At 50.5% G+C, this 18,003-nt stretch overlaps 3 protein-coding genes across 11 annotated transcripts in view; 2 read left to right on the plus strand and 1 right to left on the minus strand.

The window, feature by feature from the left end:
- MARS (methionyl-tRNA synthetase) overlaps nucleotides 1-12,330 on the plus strand; it is a 25,101-nt gene extending 12,771 nt beyond the window's left edge. For 3 of the 6 annotated variants that reach the window (XM_008060835.2, XM_021713814.1, XM_021713813.1), the window contains 11 exons: nucleotides 5,535-5,705; nucleotides 5,855-5,950; nucleotides 6,084-6,201; nucleotides 6,561-6,774; nucleotides 9,565-9,696; nucleotides 9,786-9,890; nucleotides 9,979-10,165; nucleotides 10,719-10,790; nucleotides 10,928-10,951; nucleotides 11,033-11,125; nucleotides 11,221-11,434. In XM_008060835.2, coding sequence (XP_008059026.1) covers nucleotides 5,535-5,705; nucleotides 5,855-5,950; nucleotides 6,084-6,201; nucleotides 6,561-6,774; nucleotides 9,565-9,696; nucleotides 9,786-9,890; nucleotides 9,979-10,165; nucleotides 10,719-10,790; nucleotides 10,928-10,951; nucleotides 11,033-11,125; nucleotides 11,221-11,367 — 1,359 coding nt within the window. In that variant the 3' untranslated portion in view covers nucleotides 11,368-11,434. Of the gene's footprint in view, nucleotides 1-5,534; nucleotides 5,706-5,854; nucleotides 5,951-6,083; nucleotides 6,202-6,560; nucleotides 6,775-9,564; nucleotides 9,697-9,785; nucleotides 9,891-9,978; nucleotides 10,166-10,718; nucleotides 10,791-10,927; nucleotides 10,952-11,032; nucleotides 11,126-11,220; nucleotides 11,435-12,058 lie in introns of those variants that run through there. The other 3 variants (XM_021713811.1, XR_002482130.1, XM_008060836.2) reach the window with 3 other exon arrangements.
- On the minus strand, nucleotides 11,377-16,062 carry DDIT3 (DNA damage inducible transcript 3). 4 transcript variants are annotated; one of them, XM_008060834.1, is made up of 4 exons: nucleotides 15,960-16,062; nucleotides 13,304-13,351; nucleotides 12,045-12,201; nucleotides 11,377-11,948 (listed from the first exon to the last, which is right to left on the minus strand). In XM_008060834.1, the coding sequence occupies exons 3-4, from the start codon at nucleotides 12,180-12,182 to the stop codon at nucleotides 11,586-11,588; spliced, it is 501 nt and encodes a 166-aa protein (XP_008059025.1). In that variant the 5' UTR covers nucleotides 12,183-12,201; nucleotides 13,304-13,351; nucleotides 15,960-16,062; the 3' UTR covers nucleotides 11,377-11,585. The 4 variants fall into 4 exon arrangements, with proteins under 4 accessions (XP_008059025.1, XP_021569493.1, XP_021569494.1 ...); XM_021713818.1 differs by having other exon boundaries at nucleotides 12,045-12,296; XM_021713819.1 differs by having other exon boundaries at nucleotides 12,045-12,373.
- A 138-nt stretch (nucleotides 16,063-16,200) lies between these two features.
- Nucleotides 16,201-18,003, plus strand: part of MBD6 (methyl-CpG binding domain protein 6) — a 9,041-nt gene continuing 7,238 nt past the window's right edge. The window contains exon 1 of the mRNA XM_021713802.1: nucleotides 16,201-16,284. The gene's annotated coding sequence lies outside the window, so the exon portion shown is untranslated. The remainder of the gene's footprint in view (nucleotides 16,285-18,003) is intronic.

The following is an 18,003-nucleotide window of genomic DNA, read 5'->3' on the forward strand; positions in this document are numbered from 1 at the left end:
AAAGAAAAAATTAATTTATTTTTCTTATTTTTTAATTTTTATTTTTTTGAGTTGAAGTGCAGACTGGATTGCAGTGGCACGCTCGTGGCCACCGCAGCCTTGACCTGCTGGGCTCAGGCAATCCTTCCACCTCAGTCTTCCAGGTAGCTGTGATTATAGGAGTGCACTAGCACACCTGGCTAATTTTTTGATTTATTGTAGAGATGAGGTCTCGCAAGTTGGCCAGGCTGGTCTTGAAACCCTGGACTCAGGCAGTCCTCCACCTTGGCCCCACAAAGTGCTGGGATTATACGTGTGAGCCACCACGCCTAGCCTATTATTGTTTTTTTAAGTTGGGATCTTACTCTGTCACCCAGGCAGGAGTGCAGAAACATGATCGTGGCTCACAGTGGTCTCAACCTCCTGGGCTCAGGCAATCCTTACACCTCAGTCTTCCAAGTAGCTGGGACTACAGGTGCACACCACCACGCCCAGCTAATGTTTCAATTTTTGTAGAGATGAGGTCTCACTATGTTGGCCAGGCTGGTCTTGAACTCGTCGGCTGAAGAGATCCTCCTGCCTCAGCCTCTCAAAGTGCTAGGATTACATGTGTGAGCCAGCACGCCTGGCCTCTCTCTCTCTTTTTTTTTTTTGTTAGTCAGCAGGAATTTATTTACAAGACAGGAAGGCTCCCAGCACTGGGTTTTTCCCTCTTTTTTTTTTTTTGAGATGTAGTCTCACTCTGTTGCCCAGGCTGGAGTGCAGTGGCACGCTCATGGCCACCGCAGCCTTGACCTAACTGGGCTCAGGCGATCCTTCTGCCTCAGCCTTCCAAGTAGCTGGAACTGGAACTACAGGTGCATGCTACCACACCTGGCTTATTTGGATTTGTTGTAGAGATGAGGTCTCACCAAGTTGCCCAGGCTGGTCTCGAACCCTCAGGCTCAGGCAGTCCACTTGCCTCGGCCTCCCTAAGTGCTGGGATTACAGGTTGAGCCACTGTACCCAGCCTTTTTTTTTTAATTACAAAATGAGATCATGACATTCATACTCCTGCAACTTACTTTTTCTTTTACTCTATTTTTTCTTTTGTAGACAGAGTCTCACTTTGTCAACCCAGGCTGGAAATGCAGTGGCATGATCATAATACACTGCAGCCTTGACATCCTGGGTTCAGGTGATCCTGCCTTAGCCTCCTGAGCAGCTGGGACTACAGGCACATACTACCTTGCCCATCTAATTTTTTTATTTTTTTGAAGAAATGAGGTCTTACTATGTTGCCTAGGCTAGTCTCGAACTCCTGGGCTCAAGTGATTGTCCTACCTTGGGGTCCCAAGGAGCTGGGGATTATAGGCATGAGCCACCACGCCCAACCTTCTTTTACTTTGTAATGTGTCTTTTTATTGTATGTATGTATGTATTTATTTATTTAGGGAGTTGGAGTCTTACTCTGTTGCCCAGGCTGGAGAGCAGTGGCACTCTCATGGCCACCACATCCTCGACCTGTTGTGCTCAGGTGATCTGTCCACCTCAGCCTTCCCAGTAGTTGGAATTATAGGCATGCGCCACCATGCCTGGCTAATTTTTTTATCTGTTGTAGAGATGAGGTCTTGCCAAGTTGCCCAGGCTGGTCTTGAGCTCCTGGGCTCAGGCAGTCCTCTTATCTTCACCTCCCAAAATACTGAGTTTTCAGGTGTGAACCACCGCGCCTGGCATTTTATTTTTTATTTTAAAGATATAGGGTACAATTCAGTATTAGGTATACAAGTGGGCATCGTACAGGTAAAGTTTGGGCCTCCCTTTGGTTCCCACTTTGCCTGGTTTGTGATCAGGTACCCTTATTGATGTTGTGCCCCCCCACCCCACCCCGGCAGTATCTTGCTACTATCAATCCCTTTCTTAAAGTATTATGGTAAAAGTTCAGGGTCCACTTACAAGTGAGAATATGTGGTACTCAGTTCTTTGTTTTTGTGATAAATTGCTGAGTACGATAGACTCTAAATCCATTCAAGTTGCTGTGAGGTTCATAATTTTGTTCTTTATGGCTACATAATATTCTATTGTGTATATGTACCACATTTTTAAAATCCAGTTCAGTTTTGATGAGCAGCACATTTGATTCCATGTTTTTGCTTTAATGTGTCTTGATCAATTTTTTACAATAGTGGATATGCCTCATTTTTTTAACTCTTTATTTGGAAATAATTTTTTTTTTTTTTGAGTCGGAGTCTCACTCTGTCGCCCAGACTGGAGTGCAGTGGCTGCTCCTGGCCACCGCAGCCTCGGCCTGCTGGGCTCCGGCGATCCTTCCGCCTCTGCTTTCCAAGTAGCTGGAACTACAGGCGCGCGCCACCACGCCCGGCTAATTTTTTTTTTATTTATTGTAGAGTTGAGGTCTCGCCTGCCCAGGCGGGTCTCGAACCCGCGGGCTCAGGCAATCCACTCACCTCAGCCTCCCAAAGGCGTGGGATTACAGGCTGAGCCACTGAGCCCGGCTTCTCCTCACATTCTTAAAGTGAATTGTGATCTCTGATCCCTTGTATATTTCCTTCGCCTGGAACACCTCCCTGCTCTACTCTCTCCAGTCTTAGATAACTCTTACTCATCTCTGAGATCTCAGCTGAAAGGTCACTTGCACAAAAAAGCCTCTCTTCACCCTTTTGTTTTTTGAGTCAGAGTCTCACTCTGTCACCCAGGCTGGAGTGCAGGGGCATGCTCATGGCCACCGCAGCCTTGACCTGCTGGGCTCAGGCGATCCTTCTGCCTCAGCCTTCCAAGTAGCTGGAACAGCAGGCGCGCAAGGCTGGGCTTGGTGGCTCAGCCTGTCATCCCAGCACTTTGGGAGGCCAAGGCGAGTGGACTGCCTGAGCCCACAGATTCAAGACCCACCAGGGCAACTTGACGAGACCTCATCTTTACAATAAATCAAAAATTAGCCAGGCGTGGTAGCACGCACCTGTAGTTCCGGCTACTAGGAAGGCTGAGGTGGAAGGATCGCGGGAGCCCAGCAGGTTGACATCAGGGTAGCTGGGAGCGTGCCACTGCACTCCAGTCTGGGTGACAGAGTGAGACTCCAACTCAAAAAATAAAAATAAAAAAGAAAGAAGTGTGGCAAGCACCAACCCCACCAAGTGACACAGTACAAGAAGGGCAAGGATTCTCTGTACTATGTCACTTGGAAAGCGGCGTATGACAGGAAACAAATTGGCTATGGTGGACAGACTAAGCCAATTTTCTGGAAAAAAGGCTAAAGCTATAAAAAAGACTATGTTGAGGCTGGAGTGCATTGAACCCAACTGAAGATTTAAGAGAATGCTGGCTAGTAAGAGATGTAAGCATTTTGAACTGGGAGGAGATAAGAAGAGGAAGGGCTCAGGGATCCAGTTCTAAGTGTCATATATTATTTAATTATGAAGAGAATAAGCTTGAGGTTATGTTCACTTTAAAAGAAAAAAAAGTCAGGTGTGGTGGTTCACAGCTATAATCCCAGTGCTTTGGGAGGCGGAGGATAGAGCATTACCTGAGCCCAGGGTTTCCAGACCAGTCTGGGCAACTTGGAGAGACCTCATATCTACAATAAATAAAGAAAAATTATTTGGGTGTGGTGGCCCACACCTGTAATTCCAACTACTTGGAAGGCTGAGGCATAAGAATTGCCTAAGCCCAGCAGGTCGAGGCTATGGTGGTCGTGAGTATGCCGCTGCACTCCAGACTGAGTGTGACAGAGACTACAACTCCAAAAAAAAAAATGTATCTTTGTTTTTCGGCTTACAAAAGTGATAAAAGCTTGTTTTTAAAATTTTCAGATAGAAACATGCAGTATAAAAAGTAGAAGTTCCCATAACATTACTTGAGAGAATATTTTCAGCACTAATGCATATTTTCCTTCAAAAAAAAATTTTTTTTTGAGTTGGAGTCTCATTCCTTTACCCAGGCTGGAGTGTAGTGGCATGCATGCGTATGGCCACCCCAGCGTCGACCTGCTGGGTTCCAGCAATCCTTCCGCTTCAGCCTTCTGAGTAGCCGGAAGTACCTACATGTGCTACCACACCTGGCTAGTTTTTAATTTATTGTAGAGACAAGGTCTTGCCAAGTTGCCTGGGATGGTCTTGAACCTGCGGACTCAGGCAATCCACTCGCTTCGGCCTCCTAGAGTGCTGGAATTACAGGCAGAATCACCGAGCCTGGCCTCCTTCAAAATTTTTTGGATCTTATATTAATGTGTGTTATTTAACATTTTTATAATAGGATCATATCATTGTTTTGCAGTTTTGTTTTCTTTAATGTATCTTGGAGCTTTCTTCATATTAGTACTTAGAGGTCTACCTCACTCTCCTTAACAGCCTTGTAAATATTGTATTGATATACCATACTTTATAAACTCATGTGATCCATGGGAATTGGTTTCAGTTGTTTGCTGTCATGAGCAGTACATTTCTTTTTTTGTTTTTTAGTTGGAGTTTCACTCCGTCACCCAGACTGGAGTGCAGTGGCCGCTTCCGGCCACCACATTCTCGACCTGCTGGACTCTAGCGATCCTTCCACCTCAGCCTTCCAAGTAGCCAGAATTACAGGCGCGCGCTATCATGCCCGGCTGATTTTTTATTTATTGTAGAGATGAGGTCTCGCCAAGTTGCCCAGGCAGGCCTCGAACCCGCTGGCTCAGGCAGTTCACTCACCTCAGCCTCCCAAAGGTGCGGGATTACAGGCTGAGCCACCGAGCCCGGCTACATTTCTTTATGTACACACCTTTACGCTCTCGTGTGCATATTTCTTTTTTTTTTTTTCTGTGTAGGAGTCTCACTCTGTTGCCCAGACTGGAGTGCAGTGGCATGCTCATGGCTACTGCAGCCTTGACCTCCTGGGCTCAGGTGATCCTTCTGCCTCAGCCTTCCAAGTAGCTGGAACCACAGGCGTGCACCACCATGCCCAGCTAATTTATTATTTTTTTTTTGAGTTGGAGTCTCACTCCGTCGCCCAGATTGGAGTGCAGTGGCACGCTCCCAGCCACTGCAGCCTCGCCCTGCTGGGCTCTGGCGATCCTTCCGCCTCAACATTCCAAGTAGCCGGAACTACAGGCGTGCACTACCACGCCCAGCTAATTTTTTTTTAATTTATTGTAGAGACGAGGTCTCGCTAAGTTGACCAGATGGGTCCCGAACCCGCGGGCTCAAGCAATCCACTCATCTCGGCCTCCCACTGTGCTGAGATTATAGGCTGAGCAACTGAGCCCGGCTTAATTTTTTTATTTGTTGTAGGGACAAGGTCTCTCCAAGTTGCCCAGGCTGTGTTGAACCCCTGGACTCAGGCAATCCTCTCGCCTCTGCCTCCCAAAGTTTTGGGATTATAGGTGTGAGCCACCATGCCCAGCTTGTATTCATCGTTCTGTTGACTACATTCCTAAAGTGGAATTGGCATGCCAAAGTCATGACTTTTTTCATTTTAATTATATATTGTCCAAACTGTATTCCAAAAAGCTTACATGTATTTACCCTTAAGCTAACCATGTATGAGGATGTCCTGAGTCAGCCTTCCGTCTTTCTCTGCCATTTCAGCTGGAAAAGCGAGTGGAGGAGTGGTTGGGGAAGTCGTTGCCTGGCAGTGACTGGACACCTAATGCCAGGTTTATCACGCGTTCTTGGCTTCGGGATGGCCTCAAGCCACGCTGCATAACCCGAGACCTCAAATGGGGAACCCCTGTACCCTTAGAAGGTTTTGAAGACAAGGTAAGAACCCTTTAACCTTTATTCATATCTCAAATTATTCAGCCTTGGGTTGAGTCCCTGGGCTAGCAGATTAAACCATTCATTATATCATTTTTCAGTCTGAGATTTTGGTTGGTCCCTACCATGTTTCCCTCCTCCTGACTCCCCAGGTATTTTACGTCTGGTTTGATGCCACTATTGGCTACCTGTCTATCACAGCCAACTACACAGACCAGTGGGAGAGATGGTGGAAGAACCCAGAGCAAGTGAGCATTTGTTGGTTAGCCTGTCTGTGGGGAGGGTGTGCATGGGAGTGGGGGTCTTCAGGTTGGTGTCTGGTCTTTCTTGGGCCTTTGAAGATGGTCTCAGGAAATCTCTCTCCTGACTGTATTCCCCTAGGTGGACCTGTATCAGTTCATGGCCAAAGACAATGTTCCCTTCCATGGCATAGTTTTTCCTTGTTCAGTCCTGGGAGCTGAGGACAACTACACCTTAGTCAGCCACCTCATTGCTACAGGTACCCCGGAAGACTATAGCTGGGGTTCCTAGAGATATGGGTTGAGGCAGAACTTGGAGGAAGATCCTGTGGAGGTGTTATGGCTTAAGTCAGGAGTTGAGATGACACAATAAATAAGACACGAGACTGAACTGAGAGAAAGGACGCAAAAGTCCAGCGCTAAATCGCTGTGTAGGTATGGGTCAAGAGAACAGAGGCCAGAATGGTTGGGGAGGGACTCCCACCTTCTGTGCATGCCAGCCAGTCAGGGAGAAAAGCTGCTGGACAGCCATGGTTGAGGTTGAAGAAAGAACGGTTAGTGGGTCAGAGGGGAAAGGTGGATTTGAGCAGATGGTTCTCATTCCCTTTCCTCTGTCCAGAATACCTGAACTACGAAGATGGAAAGTTCTCTAAGAGCCGGGGTGTGGGAGTGTTTGGGGACATGGCCCAGGACACTGGGATCCCTGCTGACATCTGGCGCTTCTATCTGCTATACATACGGCCTGAGGGCCAGGACAGTGCCTTCTCCTGGATGGACATGCTGCTCAAGAATAATTCTGAGCTACTGAACAACCTGGGTAACTTCATCAACAGGTAGGACTTGGAAAGGGGACAGAATCAGCAGATGAGCTGGGATGGGCTCGCTTTACTTCCGAGGAGGAGAGAGCTAGAAAACGGACAGCAGGCTGTGGGGGTGGGAAGGCCAATGCAGAAAGGTGATTTCTATCCACTGGGATCTGCTCCTGGCACAGTGGGCTGTGTGTGCACAAGGGAACAGCTAACCACGGAGATGTAATTTAGTGGAGTTGGTCACAGTGAATTTTCGCCACTTGTTTCCTTATTAATGTAGAAGTGAAGATGTAGTCTCTTCTGGCAATCTGGTTCACTTACAGCTCATTGAAAAGTTTTATTTTGGTGTAGGGGTAAGAGGCTTCGACTGTTGTCTTCCAAGTTTTTCTTTCTCACTTTCTATCCCTTGTTCCTATCTTAGCTCTTAGGCAATCTAAAGAAATATCCTAGGCTGGGTGCTGTGGCTCACACGTCTATAATCCCAGCACTTTTTGAGGCCGAGGCAAGAGGACTGCCTAAGCCTGTGGGTTCAAGACCAGCCTGGGCAACTTGGCGAGACCTCATCTCTACAATAAATAAAAAAATAGTCAGGCATAGTGGCATGTGTCTGTAGTTCCAGATACTTGGAAGGCTGATGCAGAAGGATCACCTGAGCCCACCAGGTCAAGGCTGTGGTGGCCATGAGCATGCCACTGCACTCCAGCCTGGGCGACAGAGTGAGACTTCCAACTCAAAAAAGAAAGAAGAAGCTGATAAAGTTAAGCAGCTGAACATCTTATTTTTAAGAAGTCAATATTGAAATGACCCAGTTGAAATATGTGTTAGCTGGGTGCAGTGGCTCACACTTGTAATCCCAGCATTTGGGAGGCAGAGGTGAGAGAACTGCCTGAGCCTACGTGTTCAAGAACAGCCTGAGCAACGCGGCAAGACCTCTACAATGAGTCAAAAGAATCAGCCGGGTGTGGTGGTATGTGCCTGTCGTTCCAGCTACTTAGAAGGCTGAGGCAAAAGGATCGCCTGAGCCCAGCAGATAGACGCTGGAGTAGCCGTGAGTATACCACTGCACTCCAGCCTTGGCGACAAAGCAAGACTCCAACTCAGCAACAACAACAAAAACATGGGTTAACTGTTTTCAAACAAATATTCTAGAAAGGACTGCCTATTTTTTTTTTTTTTGAGTTGGAGTCTCACTCTATTGCCCAGATTGGAGCGTAGTGGCTGCTCTCAGCCACCGCAGCCTCAACCTGCTGGGTTCCGGAGATCCTTCCGCCTCAGCCTTCCAAGTAGCTGGAACTACAGGCGAGCGCTACCGCACCCAGCTAATTTTTAAATTTATTGTGGAGATGAGGTCTCACCAAGTTGCCCAGGTGGGTCTCGAACCTGTGGGCTCAGGCAATCCACTCACCTCAGCATCCCAAGGCGCGGGATTACAGGCTGAGCCACCGAGCCCGGCTTATTTTTTTTTTTTTGAGTTGGAGTCTCACTTTATTGCCCAGACTGGAGTGTAGTGGCCTGTAGTGGCCGCTCTCGGCCACTGCAGCCTCGACCTGCTGGGCTCCGGCAATCCTTCTGTTTCAGCCTTCTGAGTAGCCGGAATTACAGGTGTGTGCTACCATGCCCAGTTGATTTTTTTATTTATTGTAGAGATGAGGTCTCGCCAAGTTGCCCAGGCCGGTCTCGAGTCCGCAGGCTCAGGCAATCCACTCACCTCAGCCTCCCAAAGCGCAGGATTACAGGCTGAGCCACCGAGCCCGGCTAGGACTGCCTATTAAATGTGGCTAACAACCAAAGCTAAAAGTGAGTAGCAGGACTGAGCTGAAGGCCCAGAGCTCTGAGAGCAGGATAGAGGAATCTGAGCCATGGAGGATATTTCCTTCTTTCCTTTTTTTTTGGAGTTGGAGTCTCACTCTGTTACTCAGGCTGGAGTGCAGTGGCACGCACGCGGCCACCACAGCCTCAACCTACTTGGGCTCAGGTGATCCTTCTACCTCAGCTTTCCAAGTAGCTAGAACTACAGAGCTATGCCACCAAGTACAGCTAAGTTTTTTTGATTTATTGTAGAAATGAGGTCTCACCAAGTTGCCCAGACTGGTCTTGAATCCATGGGCTCAGGCAATCCTCTCACCTCGGCCTTCCAAAGTGCTGGGATTATAGGCATGAGCCACTGCGCCCGGCTTTATCAGCTTCTTTATGTGCAGGATTGGATTCTTAAGGAAGAGACAGAATAGTTAACTTTTTTGAGAGAGAGAGAGAGAGAGAGAGAGATGCGCGCTTCATCTCCCCAAGGTAGGGGAGGGGGCCAAAGCCATATGGTCAGACCAGAGGTTAGCAAAGCAAGAGCCTAGCTAACTTATTATTATTATTATTTTTTTAGTTGGAGTCTCACTCTGTTGCCCAGACTAGAGTGCAGTGGCCACTCCCGGCCACTGCAGCCTCGAACTGCTGGGCTCCGGCGATCCTTCCACCTCAGCCTTCCAAGTAGCTGGAACTACAGGCGCATGCTACTGCACCCAGCTAATTTTTGATTTATTGTAGAGATGAGGTCTCGCCAAGTTGCCTAGGCGGGTCTTGAACCCGCAGGCTCAGGCAATCCACTCACCTTGGTCTCCCAAAGTGCTGGGATTACAGGCTGAGGCACCGAGCCTGGCCTAGCTAACTTATTAACCTTTGCCTTCTAGCTTGAGGGAGCAAGGAGGTGTCAGTTCTGGGCAGGAATCCTGAGAGAATATCAGCTGTGGGAATTGGGTCAAGTTTCCATGAGGAGACTGAGTAATAACTCCCCTTTTTTCTTCTCCTTCCATACTTCCAATCAAGAGCTGGGATGTTTGTTTCCAAGTTTTTTGGGGGCTGTGTGCCTGAGATGGTGCTTACCTCTGATGACCAGCGCCTGGTGGCCCATGTCACCCTGGAGCTCCGGCACTATCACCAGCTGCTCGAGAAGGTTCGGTAAGTAACCCCACCTCTGTCTCTCCTACTGACATGGTGAGAACCCTATGCTTCCACCTTCCACTGTGCCCTGCCTCCTCCCTTCCCAGGATCCGAGATGCCTTGCGCAGTATCCTCACCATATCGCGGCACGGCAATCAGTACATTCAGGTGAATGAGCCCTGGAAGCAGATTAAAGGCAGTGAGGCTGACAGGTAGGTGCTGGGGTTCTGGTTACTGGACTGGAGTGACTGGTAGACCGTGCCCTCCTTCAGGTCTTGACTCACACCTCTTCTTCTGTAGGCAGCGGGCAGGCACAGTGACAGGCTTGGCAGTGAACATAGCTGCCTTGCTGTCCATCATGCTCCAGCCTTACATGCCAATGGTTAGCGCCACCATCCAGGCCCAGCTGCAGCTCCCACCTCCAGCCTGCAGTATCCTGCCCACAGACTTCCTGTGCACCTTGTCAGCAGGACACCGGATTGGCATCGTAGGTCTCCAAGGGTTGGAAGAGCCACCCTCTTAAAATTCCTATTTCTGCCAAGCATCTTCTGGGGTGGGGTTAAAGACCTAACATCTCTCCAGCTTTACTTTGGGCATGAAGCTCTTATATTTGTGATATAAAGTTCTTGGTATTGGGTCACAAGTCCCGTATTATCAGTAGGTCCTCATTGTTTTTCATGCTAGAACCCAGTACCTGGCACAGAAACCAATACCCAGCTTTTGCCCTGATGACATGGTCTCTAGAGTGCTAGCAAGCAGTGGGCAGGGAGAATACAGGGTGGCCGTTTCCTCTTTGACATAAACTTGTCGATTGACCTAGCATTGTTAGATAGCTTAAATAATCTTTGACCCTAAGTTATTTGGGCTTTTGTAGGGAGTGCTAGTGTTTTTTTGAATCCTTTCATGAAGTCAGCAGATACAGTCTCAGTCAAGCTCATGTTTCTTTTAAAGCACACCAGGGATTGGGGTTGGAGAAGTCCTCTGGATGGTCTGGGATAGTCCATAGCTAATCAGTGAATGATTCTGGTGTCTTTTTACAGGTCAGTCCATTGTTCCAAAAATTGGAAAATGACCAGATTGAAAATCTGAGACAGCGCTTTGGAGGGGGCCAGGTGAGAATACTAGACCGTGCCCTCCTCACCCACCACACGGCACCACGCTAGTTGTCTTAGTAGTGCTCACTCATCACTCTTCTTCCCATCTTTCGGCCCTGCTGCTTCTCACTTGTAGTTTTTTTTTCCTGTCTTAGCTAGAAGAGTCCTTCAAGTTAAAGGTAATCACCTTCCCCTGAGATATTCTAACTAGAGGTTGGGGCATGTTTATGGTAGCTGGTGACTACTCTGTTCTTCTCCAGGCAAAAGCAGCCCCCAAGCCAGCAGCTGAAGAGGCTGTTCCAACAGCCAGGCCACAGCAGATTCAAGCGCTGATGGATGCAGTGACGAAACAAGTATGACACCTATGCCTAGTGGAACACTGGCAAGGCTGAATCCTAAACAGGCCCTTTCTGGTCTCACTCTTCCTCTCCCCACCCACTTCTTTTAGGGCAACATTGTCCGAGAACTGAAAGCACAAAAGGCAGACAAGAACCAGATTGCTGCAGAGGTGGCTAAACTCTTGGATCTAAAGAAACATTTGGCTCTAGCTGAGGGGAAACCCCTGGAAACCCCGAAAGGCAAGAAGAAAAAGTGAGAACGTGGCTCATAGAAAGTCACTTTAATGGATATAGACAGTAATAAATAAATGTGCAATCTCTCTAAGCTGAGACACTTTGTCTACACCAAGTTTCCCCCGACTATATTGGGGAAAGGGTCACCTCACTGGCACTAGTGAGAAGGTGGTCAGTAGTCACTTCTGGAAAGGTGGGTAGTGTGCCCCGAGCTAGGGAGTGATGGTCCCACTGTTCATGCTTAGTGTAGATGGACCATGCGGTCGATCAGAGCTCGGCGAGTCACCTCTACCTCCCTGGTCAGGCGCTCGATCTCCTGCCTGAGCCGTTCGTTCTCCTCTGCTAGCTGTGCCGCTCTCCTCTCGTTCTCTTGTTCTTTCTCCTTCATGCGCTGCTTCCCAACCCGGGCTGGGGAGTGACCACCCCGTTTCCGTTTCCTGTTTCTTCTTTGGGCTTCCTCTTCTTCCTCCTGAGCCAGGGAGCTCCGACTGGAATCTGGAGAGTGCGGGCTGTGGGAGGTGCTTATGACTTCTGCTGGTCCTGGCTCCTCAGTCAGCCAGGCCAGAGAGGCGGGGTCAAGAGTGGTGAAGGTTTTTGATTCTTCCTTCAAGGACATGAGGAAAGGGAGGGTGGGTATTACTTGAGAAGGGAAAGGTGACAATCCACACACCACCCCCAGCTTTAGGCCTAGCATTCTTACCTCTTCATTTTCAGGAGGTGATATATAGGTACCCCCATTTTCATCCGAGGACAAGACCTCTTGCAGGTCCTCATACCAGGCTTCCAGCTCCCAGCTGGACAGTGTCCCGAAGGAGAAAGGCAATGACTCAGCTGCCATCTCTGCAGTTGGATCAGGTCTGGAAAATGTACATACTTGGGATAATGGGAAGTGGGTGGGACAAGCCCCACATTCCGACAATCTATGCCACAGGCTGGCAAATGGGTCTGCTGCCTGCTTTTGTAGATAAAAGTTTTATTGGAACACAGCCACATCTATTTATTTACATACTGTTTATGGCAGCATTCATGCTACAATGACAGAGATGAACAGTCATGACAGAGACTACATATGGCCCTCGACATCTGAGATATTTACTATCTTGCTCTTTAAAATTTACCATCCCCTAGGCTATACTAATATTCCTTCCTTGTTTTGTACCCAGAACTTGAAAAAGCAAAGTGCCTGGATACACATTCTTCTGGAATCCTAGTAAGAGTCCTCAGCTCCACTTGGGAACTCTATTGGTCGTTTCCAGGGGCAATCATTAGGCCATTTGTGTTCCTTTCTCCTGTGGGAAGCTTGGGCAAACAGTCCTTCAGGTCAGCCAAACCTTGATGGGGTCTTAGGTCATTGTGTTGGGGCTGACTTTTTTGATTTGAGGACTAGCTATTTTTTTTTAATTTTTTGACTTGGAGTCTCACCCTGTCGCCCAGGCTGGAGTGCAGTGGCACACTCATGGCCACCAGTCTTGACCTGCTGGGCTCAGGTGATCCTTCCACCTCAGCCTTTCAAGTAGCTGGAACTATAGGCATGTGCTAACATGTCCAGCTAATTTTTTTTAATTTTTATTGTAGAGATGAGGTCTCGCCAAGTTGCCCAGGCTGGTCTCAAACCCCTGGGCTCAGGCAATCCTCTTGCCTTTGCCTCCCAAAGTGCTGGGATTACAGGCTTGAGCTGCTGTGTCCAGCCTTTTTTAAAGTTTTAAAACAAAATTTATTAGAGAAAAAGGAGAGGAAGGAAAGAGAGACATGCCAGAGTTGGCATGGGTGAGAAAAGCTGCTGAGGATCAGCTTTCAATTAGGGCATTCTTTGAGAGCAGGAATTTGGTCACTTTGTTAGGGCCAGGCCAGGAGGACAGAGTATGACAGCAAAAACTTGCTCTGATTCAGACCCTCCTAGGGTCCCAGCAGAGGGCCTAAGCAGCATCTCTTAGGACTTAGTTCCGGGAAAGGGTTTACCTGCTTTCAGGTGTGGTGATGTATGAAGATACACTTCCTTCTGGAACACTGCGATGAACAGAGATAAATGTTAGTCATTTTTGGAAGGAGGAGGGGCATGTTCTTTTCCTTTTATCCCTCGCCTTTTATCGGTCCTTACCTCGGTCGTGTTGGGTATAGTCCCTGCAGCCATTTCCAAGGAGAGAAGAGAGGCTGACTTCCTTTATTTTTAGTTGCTGATATTTGTAGTCCTGATTACATAATAGCAATGTCCTGACCAACTGAGCTTTCTCTAAATTCAAGGCAGGTCTCAAACCTGCCAGGGTAAGGACCAAGCTACAGGGAAGGGAACAAACCAAGTGGCACTGTCCTGACACCATTCCTGCACTGACCTCTTCCAGCACACTTTCAGTCTGGGCCTCCTCTGGACCCTCCAGTGCTGCTGCCTACTGCCTACTTGCCATTTCTTTTTTTGAGCTAGAGTCTCGCTCCATCTCACTCACAGCTACCCCAGCCTTGATCTGCTGGGCTCAGGCGATCCTTCCGCCTCAGCCCTTCAAGTAGCTGGAACTACAGGCATGCACCACCATGCTTGATTTATTATAGACATGGTCTTGCTATGTTGCCCAGTCTCGAACCCCTGGGCTCAGGCATCCTCCCGCCTCTGCCTCCCAAAGTGCTGGCATTACAGGCATGAGCCACCATGTCCAGCAGCCATTTCTTTTTGGCTGTCCAACAGACATATCCAAAGATTGAGTCCAAAGATAAACCCAATAAATAAATCCAAGTAGCTGGAACTACAGGCGCGCGCTATCACACCCGGCTAATTTGATTTATTGTAGAGATGAGGTCTCGCCAAGTTGCCCGAGCGGGTCTTGAACCCGTGGGCTCAGGCGATCCACTCACCTCAGCCTCCCAAAGCGCAGGATTACAGGCTGAGCCACTGAGCCCGGCCAGTTCCATTGTTTTAGATCAATTTTCCATCGCCTCTCCCTGATTTACTGCAGAAGCCTCCTGTGTGCAGGTCTCCCCGTTTCTCTTGTCACCTTTCCATGAGTCTACTCATGATACAGCAGCCATAGTGAGCCTTTCAAAACGTCATTCCTCTGCTCTAAACAGTCTGATGACTCCCGTTTCATTTCACGCAATTAAATACTGGTGAGGTGCAGTGCCTAACACCTGTAATCCCAGCACTCTGGGAGGCCAAGGTAGGAGGATTGCTTGAGTCCAGGAGTTTGAGACCAGCATGGGCAACATAGTGAGATCCTGTCTTTAATAATGGCTTACAAGGCCCTATGTAACTTCCTGCCCCACCGATTTTTCATCTACCACTCTCCCTCTTGCTTATTCTAGTCCAGTGCACTGGCTTGTTCCCTAAAAATACCAGGCACATACTGTTTTAGAGCCTCTGCTCTGGCTATTCCTTCTTCCTTCGGCACATCTGCATGACCCACTGCCTTACCTCCTTTGGGTCTTTCAGTTAAAATGTCACCTCAGTGAGGTAATTCTTGACCACCTGATGTTTTTAAAACTGAAACCTCCACCCTGAACGTTTTCAAGCCATGTTTGGTTTTCTCCATGGCACGCCTATTTTGTTTACTGTATGCCTCAAGCTGAGATGCTTTATTTCCCCCTTGTTCACAGACTACCCTGGGCGGCAAACTCCTTGGCACATAGTAGGTGCTCATTAAGTATTTGTTAGGAATGACTGGGTAAATTCCCTCCTCTTATAGAAAAGGGAGGAAGAGCAGCAACTGCCTACCCCTGGAGACCAGAGATGCAATCTCGCCCTGAGTATTTCTCTGCAGGGCTGTCCTCCCTGGGGAATCCTCCCTGCCTCAGAGTGTGGGACTTGGCTTTCATCAGCAGTGGGGCCACAGGCCAGAGGGCTGCAGAGCCAAACAGGGGGCTGGCCTGATGCAATGGTTACAGAGATTAGACGGGAGACAAAAGGGGGGAAAGAGGCAGGGACCAAGCCCAGGGGAAGGACAATACACTGGAGAGACCCCAAATGGCTTCCCAGACGTAAGAGATCCAGGCTGCTCTCTTGTGCGGGAGGCCCAGACCTCGGGGGAGGGGAGGGGCGGACGGGTAGGAAAATCATCTCCGCCCCCGGTCATCGGCACCTCTCCTCCCAAGGGCTTGTGCCAGTCTCCTCAAGGTTCTCCTATCCCCCGCAGGGTCCAGGAGTCCCAGCTGCCGAGGTGGCCATGCTGACCCCCGAGGCGCTGCGGCCGAGACAGGGGTGGGGGTGGGGCGGGGGAATGCTGCTGGCGGCCAAGCGGCCTAACCCACGGTCACCAAGTCTTCCTAGCGCGGGGGTGTGTCCTGCTACTCCGCCCCCCCACCCCCCGCCGGACAGGCCCAACAAGGCGGCCTGAAGTTGGCACCGGGAGAGGATTGATTTCCCAAGGGCGGCCAGGGTCCCTTCGCCCCGCAGCACAGAGTAGGGCCCATGCCTCGGGCAAGGACGGAGCGACGCTGTCGTCTGAAGGAAGAATGGTCTTCAGACACCACCCAGGGAGAAAGGATTCTCTTGACCCCTCCCACGGACGGCCCCAAACTTCACAGTGTAGGGGTGGGGCCAATCTTAGAGCGCGGACGTCCCAGCTTAGAGGAGACAAGCGGCGTTAGCGAAGACGGGAGGGCGCGGGGCAGGTGGGGCGTCAGTACTTACCTCTCTCCTCAGGTTCCGGCTCTGACTTTGGCTCTGTCGCTGCCACCCGCTCATCTTCAACATGATACACTCTACGTCTCAGACTCAAGCCTCTGACCTCGGGAATCCAGAGCCGTAATCTTTTACCAGAGCCTGGCCCGCCTCTCCGGGGTGGGATCCGGACACCTACCAATCAGAAAGCGGTACGCCGGCGCTAGCCCCGCCCCATGCCTCACATCCGCCACTCAGGAGCCCCGCGGCACGCCCCCACCGTTCCCTCCCGCCTGGGGGTCGACGTCGCGTTGGACCCGGAAGTGGCTTTGGGTCACGAGGCTCAGCGGAGGCGGTGGGTGAGTCATGCGCGCGCGCGGAGGGGAGTGCAGACGGGGGAGGGGAGGAAAGGGGGGCGGGGATGATGCAATGTTTGGCAACCGGTGCCTGCGCGCGCACGCGCAGGGGACAACGAGAGTGGTGGGAGGTGCGGGGGGTGGCGGAGAAGAGAGAGGGCGGGGCGCCAGCTCCCGGCACCCAACGGCCCCAACGGCTATCCACCTTGGCCCCCTGCTGGGTTGCCGTGTGGAGCCTCCCTGCAGCCTGTCTCCCCCAGGAAATACTGCTCTGCCCACCTAGCCTTGGCTCCCGTTTGCCCCCTCCACAAGGGACTTCCACTTTCCTCGGCCCCTCCCAGCTCATGGGCTATATACATAGGCCTTTTGAACCTCTCTCCTTTGAAAGTTCGCATCTATCCAGCGGAACGGTCGACGGAAGTCTTCTTAAATAGGGCTCCTCTTTTAGCCTCCTAATTCCCCCTAAAGGGACCGAGGCCCTGGGGTCTCCTCTTGTAGCCTCCTAAGCCCCTCCCCAGCAAAGGAGCTGAGGTACTGGGGTCTCCTCTTGTTGCCTAAGTGCCCCCAAAGGGGCGGAGTATTCGCCTTGGTAGTCACTTCCCGCTTCTGTCAGCACAGCGGCCTTGACTTTGATCTTGTAGTTTCTGATAAACTCTGCATGCCAGAATTCATGTCTTTGGCTCGGGGGACCCTGTTCTCACGGCTTCCCCACTTCCCCCAGGATGCTCTCGTGCCTTTCAAGACCAAGACCCTGCCTTTTGATTGTACCAGATAGCAAGTCCTGCGGCTCCCTGGTGGGCGGAGCTGGGCACAGGCCTCCTGGGTGTTGGGGGTCGTGACCTACAGGAGAGCCTTGGCGCCTGGGACGTGTGCGTGCACGTCAGCGCAGACTGCCCCGGGCTGGGCTGTCAGGAGCCCCGGTTATCCGGCCTCAGCTCCCCCTCTTGCCCCGGGATCATATCGTTCTGGCTTGTAAGTTAAACATAGGAGTTATGAAGGGCGAGAGAGAACTATGAATTTGGGGGCGACTTGAACAAAAGTGAAACGCAAAGTATTTTTGCGTATTTGCAAAACGCACATTATTTTTTTGTGTCATGAGGACAGAGGCCACGTAGGGGCCTGTTAATATCCTGTCATACCCTCATGGGGGCAGTCAGAGTTTAAGCAGAAACTGTCACAAGGCCGGTTGTGACTGGAGTGGTGTGGTGGCGACAGGTCCTTGGCCAGGCTGCTCGGCTGCTTCAGACCTCCATTTCCCCTTCTGTAAATGGGGGTGGCGGTGGGTTGAACCAGATGGTCTCTCCGGGCCTAAAGACGGACCGGGTTGTCAGTGACAGGCAGAGGTCATGTGACTTGACAGGCCGAGGTCGTGTTGTGACATGTTGACCTGGGGAGGCGGGTCAAGTCCCAGCACACTACCCGGGGAGCCTTTGGGGCGGGGCAGGACAAGTCGCGACTTTCATCTTTCGGGGTTGGCCCCTCCCAGACCTGGCATTCCTGGCTCCCCCAGCAGATTGTGGCTTTGGAAGGGGCCCCTCCCCGGGGAAGGCTGGGATTGGCCACCGGTGGCCTAGGAAGAGGCGCAGATCCTTCCGCGGAGGGCGGGGGGGCCCGCGTGGGGTGTTTGTTCTCTTGGGGATTAATGGGGGGTTGTGGGGGAGGGGTAGGCGCGCTCCCGCATGCGCACTACGGCCCCTCCAGTTGGCTCGTCGCTGTCC

This window comes from Carlito syrichta, unplaced genomic scaffold (genome assembly GCF_000164805.1).
Source record: "Carlito syrichta isolate Samal-C Ts95f unplaced genomic scaffold, Tarsius_syrichta-2.0.1 Scaffold304744, whole genome shotgun sequence".
Classification (NCBI taxonomy): Eukaryota; Metazoa; Chordata; class Mammalia; order Primates; family Tarsiidae; genus Carlito; species Carlito syrichta.